The sequence below is a fragment of the Octopus sinensis genome, linkage group LG2 (genome assembly GCF_006345805.1).
Source record: "Octopus sinensis linkage group LG2, ASM634580v1, whole genome shotgun sequence".
Taxonomy (NCBI): Eukaryota; Metazoa; Mollusca; class Cephalopoda; order Octopoda; family Octopodidae; genus Octopus; species Octopus sinensis.
This window is the reverse complement of record NC_042998.1, coordinates 150,719,879-150,727,540: the sequence shown is the minus strand read 5'-3', so window position 1 is coordinate 150,727,540 and position 7,662 is coordinate 150,719,879. Positions and strand designations below refer to the sequence as shown.

The window sequence follows — 7,662 nt, the reverse complement described above, 5'->3', positions numbered from 1 at the left end:
ACATAACCATTATTTACCCTGCCATCTCTTTTTCTTGTTCTCGCTCTATACTCGTCTAACTCTTAATTCTAGGATCTTTTATGCTTGGCTTCACCTGTCGAAATTTTAAAGTTTATTGAAATTTTCAAATTTGATGTAATTTTCTACGCTGAAACTTGGGAGATAATTCACCTTTCCCAGAAAAATTTTGGAAAGAAGTTACAGGGATTTAAAGTTTAATAATTTTTAACCAGTCAGAAAACAGGAATTTGAAGCTTTCCATTTGAGCGTGACAGCACGTGTTGCCAAATGTAAATAAATTAAATTTGATCGGAATTCTCCTTTACGCACGCCATTTAACCCTACATAACTTTTCGGTTTTTTTTTTTTTGAATTTCCAGAAATTTTTTGCGAATTTGTATTCTACACACAGAAATTCATGAAACTGCAAAAACCAAGGAAACATTCGTCTCATACTGCATGTATTTCAGGCATTTAAAAAGCGACAAAAAGAATACGTGGTAATCAGTCTCGTAACAGCTGGGCTTGTTACTGTGGAAACAGGCACTTATATACCTATAGCTTTCGGTTGGCTAAATTTACCCAAAATTTGTAAACTTAAAAACTATTAAATCCTTATTTATTGATTTATGGCGAAAATGAATTTCATTTCAATGATTACTTTACAAAAACACACCAATACACCAAATACTTAATCAATTGAAACAAAAGTTGAAGAAATTGAGAAGTGGCTGCCAAACTGAAAAGATCCGTGAGATGTGCTAAAAATAACAACTAAATAGGCTGTAAATCACGTACCAAAATTATAATTTAAAACAAAAAAATTACATAATCACATGAATTTCCGTGTGCAGGATGCAAATTCGCAAAACTTTTCTGAAAATTCCAAAAGAAAAAATTATGAGGGGTAATATGGCGTGTGTAAAGCAGAATTCCGTCGATTTTTTTTTTTTTGCATTTGTTTACAGTTAACAGCACATGCTGTCACGCACAAAATCTTGTTTTCTGACTGGGTAAAACTTATCAAACTTTAGATTTCTGTAACTTTTTTAAACAATTTTTCTGGAAAGTGTTAATTAGCCGATCGATGAGATTCAGCGTGGAAAATTACATCAATACATTAAATTTTTAAATGTTCAATAAGCTTTGAAATTTCCACAGGTGGAGCGAAACAGAAAAGATCGCATTGCACGACCACCTCATATCTCATGTGTTTTAAGCATTTAATAAGCGAAAAAGGACCACGTGAATAAGAAGCTTGGTGACCGCTTGGGTTGTTACTATGGAAACAGGTAGGAATGTCTGTGGCTTTCGATTGGTTAAAATGACACATTTGCAAACTTAAAAAGCTATTAAGTCGTTTTTCATTGATTTATGGCGAAAATGAATTTCATGTCAATAATTACCATACAAAAATACATCATTACACCAAATATGAAATCAATTGGAACAAAAATGGAAGATATTGAAAAGTGGCACCAAACAGAAAAGATCCTCTCTCTCTCTCTCTCTCTCTATATATATATATATATATATATGCGCGTGTGTGTATGTGTGCTTGTGTATAAACACACACATACATATTTATATATTATATATATATATATATATATATATATATGCATGCATACACAGACGTAAGCATCCCACAGTCTTCTCAGTAGATACGTGCATGAGTGTGTATATGTGAGCATACGACGTCCAACTCTGCCTCCCTTGCTACAAGTAATATCTCGCAAGTGTATATAACAGACTGTATCTATATACTATTGTTGGTGGTGGTGCTTTTGCTATATGTGTGCGTATTGTGTGTATGTTCCTGTGTACGTGTTTGTATGTGTGTGTGCGTGCGTGCATGCGTGTGTATGTGCGTGTGTGCGTGTGCTGGCGGTTGATGGAAGGTGAGGGCTATAATCCCAGCTGAATGACGGCTAAATACATGGATTAACGGCTTATTGTGAACGGGAGATGGTGGGGTTGTGGTGGTGGTGGTAGACGTGGAGTGGGGTGATGGTAGTAGTAGAAGTAGTAAAGGTGGTGGTTGTGGTTTTGGCGGTGTCTGTGTAACAGCGGTGTTGGTGGTCGTGATCGTAATGGATTCGTGGAAGGTGATATTGATGATAGTGATGATGCTAACGGTGGTGTTGATGGCAGTGGTGGTCGTCGTCATGTTAATGATGTTGGCAATGGTAGTGGTGATGTTGATGTTGGGAGCGATGTTGATGATGGTGGTGGTGACGTTGACGGCTTACTTCGGGTCGTCGTTGAAAATACAACAAAATATATTAAATTTCATGTTGTAGAGTCAGAATGATTTCTACCTTTACACTAAAAAAAAAACAACTTGAACCTCTATGAGGCCGCCCAACCACTAGAAATAGAAACCAAATTTATCTTAGGCCGAGATAGTCAAGGCTTGATCGCCGTTGATCATGACTCCTACCAATAATAACCCAAACCAAAATATATTCTTATTTTAAAAATTTCTCCACAAGCGTGGCTGTCTGGCAAGAAGCTTGCTTCCCAATCACATGGTTCCGGGTTCAGTCCCACTGCGTGGACATTGGACAAGTGTTTTCTACTATAAACTCGGATCGACCAAAGCCTTGTGAGCGGATTTGGTAGACGGAAACTGAAAGAAGCCAGTCGTGTATATGCACACACATATATATATATACACATATATATATATATATACACACACACATATATATATATAATATATATATATATATATATATATATATATATATATATATACACATACACACACACACACACACACACATATATATATTTATGTGGAGACACATGGCCTAGTGGTTAGAGCAGCGGACTCGCGGTCGAGGGATCGCGGGTTCGAATTTCAGACCGGGCGATGTGTGTGTTTATGAGCGAAACACCTAAGCTCCACGTGGCATCGGCAGAAGGTAATGGCAAACTTCTGCTGACTCTTTCGCCACAACTTTCTCTCACTCTTTCCTCCTGCATCTTGCAGATCACTTACGACGGACCAGCGTCCCGTCCAGGTGGGGAACCCATACGCCAAGGAAACCGGGAAACCGGCCCTTATGAGCCAGGCATATATATATATTTATACACACACACACACACATATCTGTGTGTGTGTGTGTGTGTGTGTGTGTGTGTGTGTGTGTGTGTGTGTGTGTGTGTGTGTGTGTGCGTGTGTGTGTGTGTGATCATCGCTTGACAAACGGTGATGGTGTGTTTATGTACCAGTAATTTCGAGGTTCGGCAAAATTGACCGATAAGTATTAGGCTTAAAAAATAAGTAAATCTCTTCAAGGCGCTCCGGCATGGTCACAGTTAAATGAGTGAAACAAGTAAAAGAATAAAAGAATATTGTTTCCATCTGATGAGGTCTTTCGTTGATAATTTATTTTGTTAGTACCTACTGTCTAGCCTGAAAATTTATTAAGACACGTGCTTTGAAATCACATGATCAAACAACTTTTACTGTAAAGCCTAGCTCTCCTTCGTGACATGGCGAAATCAATCGTACTTACAACGGCTCAGTCCACTTTGCTGTAAGTATGTCTCACCTGACGAAGACTCACTCGGTCGACCAGGCTGTAACATAACGAACAACGACTACTACTGCGGCTACAACAGCACAATAATACCACCACTTCTACTCCACCACACTCACACCCCACCATACAATACTACTAACGCTTGTTATTAATCCCCCTCCTGCACCGTCACCATCTGAATTCATCTCCTCCATCACCGTCCTTCCTCATCTGAAATCATTATCACTACTACTACTACTCTACTACTACTACTACTACTACTACTACTACTACTACTACTACTACTACTACTACTACTACTGCAACTACGACCACCACTACAGCTAGAACTCTCAGACTAACATGTCGTCGTGCTAAAAATTTTCCCAGAGTTTTGCTGTTTTAGTGTCGCAGGTGCAGTAACAGTTTGGGGTAGAGTAGTGGTGGTAGTGGTGGTGGTGATGGTAGAGGTAGTGGTGTGGTTGTGCAGTTAGTGTGATTGTGGTGGTGTGATGGGTTGTGTTCGCTGTGGTGAGGGTGGTGGTATGGTGTTATTGTGCTACAGTGGTTGTGGCGGGTGGGGATGGAACTGGTGGTACGGGATGGGTTATGCCTTGGTTGGTAAGAAAAGTACTCTAACAGGGGTTGAGAGTATGATGTGGGCGTGATGGCGGGAGTGTGTGTATGGGGGAAGGTGAGGAATTGTTGGTAATGAAGGTGATGATAATGATGGTGTTGATAATGAAGGAGAAGCTGATGGTGATGATGATGATGATGATGATGATGATGATAGTGAGGTTGGTGACGAAGGTATTGGGCGGGGTATTTTAGTAATCCCTATACAATTAATTGTTGTAACTACCGAAACTATAAGGGTAGATTGTGCTGAAACAGAATAGGGTAGGGAACATCGAAATGGTGTAGACGGGTTGTTATAATTACAAGGATGGTGTTGTTGTGGTGGTGGTGGGTGGTGTTTGGCGGGAAAGTAGACATTTGTAATACTATATGCTATAATAGGAATGGTATTGGCATGGCAAAATTTCCCAGAGATGCCTTCTGCTAGGCGTTTATGCAGTCAAGTGCAATGTAACGTACTACCTCTTCGCTTAGCCAATGTTTAACCAACCAATATTTCACGAATAATAAATTGAAAAATCATTAGCGCTAACGACAATTATTGTCAACGAAAACAAGGGTGACAACTCTGATAATTACAGATGAAATTTAATTTAAACATTCTTTTTTGTGGTCTCATTTCAAGAAATATTTGAGCCCTCAATTAACTTATATGTTCCTCTTGCAGACGGCAGCCCTGGCAACTGGTTACTGCAAGATGATATTTCACTAAGACAGAAACATGCCTGCAGTTGTCCCCCCCCCGCACCTATAATACCGATTTCAAATTTTGACACAAGGCTAGCAAGTAAGCTGGTAAGTCGATTACATCGATCCCAGTGCTTAACTGGTACTTATTTTATCAACCCCGGAGGGATGAAAGGTAAAGTTGACCACAACGGAATTGGAACTCAGAACGTAAAGCTCGACGAAATGCTGCTAAGCATTTTGCCCGGCGTGCTAATGATTCTGCCAGCTCGTTGCCTTCCCGTCATCCATAACATCAAAGAACAAACTCGCTCCTCATTGCATGTTGTTGTTTAGGTTTTAATTTCGAATTTAGAGTTGCCTCCCTTGTATTTTTCATACGTATTATCATTAGCAAGGGCTCATTAAATTTTATGTCAATCTTCATTCTTCTATAAAAAAAGGTGTCACCATAAATGTCGCTGTTTGGAACTAATATCACAGGTGTTCCAACTGTAGCCATCATATCTGTACTTTAGGCATGGTTCGTCTAGGACTACATTACCAAATCTCTCCTTTGTTTTTTTAGGCTCTACGTCGCTTATTTAAGGGATATATGGCTGGTATTTCTAGTTGGCCGAGTTACCACGAGGAGGTCCCTCCTCAGCTCGCATTCTATCATCCTGGATAGAATTCGAACTCGAGACTTGAAGGGAGATTACAGGTGTTGCTGTGTGGTAAGTAGCTTGCTTACCAACCACATGGTTCCGGGTTCAATCCCATTGCGTGGCACCTTGGTCAAGTGTCTTCTACTATAGCTTCGGGCCGACCAAAGCCTTGTGAGTGGATTTGGTAGGCGGAAACTGAAAGAAGCCCGTCGTATATATTTATATGCATATATATGTGTGTGTGTGTGCGTGTTTGTGTGTCTGTGTTTGTCTCCACAACATCGCTTGACAACCGATGCTGGTGTGTTTACGTCCCCGTAACTTAGCGGTTCGGCAAAAGAGACCGATAGAATAAGTACTGGGCTTACAAAGAATAAGTCCTGGGGTCGATTTACTCGACTGAAGGCGGTACTCCAGCATGGCCGCAGTGAAATGACTGAAACAAGTAAAAGAGTAAAAGAGTACTACCCAGTTGTGATGGTGGTGGTTCTGTGTATGGTTTGGTGGTGGTGGTGATAATGGTGATGTTGGTGGCGATGGTAATGATGTGGTGGCGGTAACGGAATTAGTTTTAATAGTTTTTTCAGTTTTAACGGTGATAATTGTAATGGCGGACGTTGTGTTGTTTGTTGCTGTTTTTATATTTTTATATATTTTTTCTTTACCCAATGCTGCTATTGGTGTTTATGATAAGTGTTTGAAGCAGCTGTTATTCCTATTGTTGCTGCAGCACCACTACCGCCACAACCGCCTCAACCGCCGCCGCCGTCACCACCGTTGTAGCAGCTGCTTATAAAGGCTAAAGGTCTCGGTGGCCAATATGAATAGATGAATGTGTTGAGCATGTCATGTAGGTGGCGATACTGTATATGTGTATGTGTGTGGAGTATGGCGGCGGGCTGGGCGCTGGTGGGGGTTTGGTCGAAAAAAAGACGAGGAAAACAGGTTGAATAGTGAAATAAAGACGAGGAATAAGGAATAGAGGGTGGATCGGGGTGGATGAATAGGAGAAATAAACAAATAAATAGGTGAATAAATGAAAGATGGCGGCATGTCGTTTGTGTGAAGGAGTAGCGGTGTGAGTGTGTGTTTGTGTGGAGGGAGGGAGACTGCAGTGGTGTTCATTGTGAAAAGGTCAGAGGTTAGAGTAGCAGTAGTAGTAGTAGTAGCAGTAGTAGTAGGAGTAGTAGTAGTAGCAGTAGTAGTAATACTAATATTAGTAATAGTGGTTGTAGTGGTTGTGGTTGTTGTAGTAGAAGTTTAGCCACAAGTCCAGCCATTCTTATGACGAAAGGCATTCTAACCGTGACAATCACGTCATTTTGTTTTATCCAGGATTACAAAGGGTGATAAGAGTTAATCTGTCGCCCGGTTTAGCACCACCACCACCACCACCACCACCACCACCACCACACCACCACCATCATCACCACCAGGTACCTTGGATGCTTTCAGCTGAAGGGTCCACTCTGTTGCAAGCACTGGAGCCAGGTTTCCGGTTTGAGGATACTGTCATCCTTCCCATCCTCCTTCCTCCATACCTCCTTTCTCTGCTCCCTACACCATCCCTCCTCCTCCTTCCTCTTTCCTCCTTCCTCACTCTCTCCCTCTCGTGAAGAGTCACGACTACTGGCTTTTATAAAAATAATGTCCAATGTTTAAAGAAACTTAGGTGGAAATTGGGGGAGATTTCGCTTTTTTATTTGGCTGTTCAATCAAACGTGAAGAATTTCCATCAGTTGTCTGTAGTGATGAATGTTGTTGTTTAGCTGTAGTTCAATCCTGATAGAGAAGACATGATTAAAGATGTTCGAGCCGTGATCATCCCACCTTCTTCAAAAACAGAATCTGAGATCACGTTATTGACTATGTCCTTCTTTCTGCAGAACAGTTGGACGCGATTTGAGAGAGATTTGGTTGTTAATTCAAGTAAGTTGAAGGGCCAGGCGCAGGCGTGGGTATGTGTTAAAGAATTTCCAACCATATGGTTCAGGGTTCAGTCCCACTATGTGGCACATTGGGAAAGTGTCTTCTACTGCATCGGGCCAAATAATGCTTTGTGAGTAGATTTGGTAGATGGAAACTTAAAGAAAGGATCTTTGTGATTATCGCCATTGTTTACAATTTTGTTCCAATTGTTTTCAAATTTGGTATAT

At 40.8% G+C, this 7,662-nt stretch overlaps 1 protein-coding gene across 1 annotated transcript in view; it reads left to right on the top strand.

The window, feature by feature from the left end:
• LOC115226279 (craniofacial development protein 2-like) overlaps positions 1-4,884 on the top strand; it is a 37,977-nt gene extending 33,093 nt beyond the window's left edge. The window contains exon 3 of the mRNA XM_029797272.1: positions 4,798-4,884. Within this exon, the coding sequence (XP_029653132.1) occupies positions 4,798-4,884 (87 nt within the window). The remainder of the gene's footprint in view (positions 1-4,797) is intronic.
• The last annotated feature ends 2,778 nt before the right edge of the window (positions 4,885-7,662 follow it).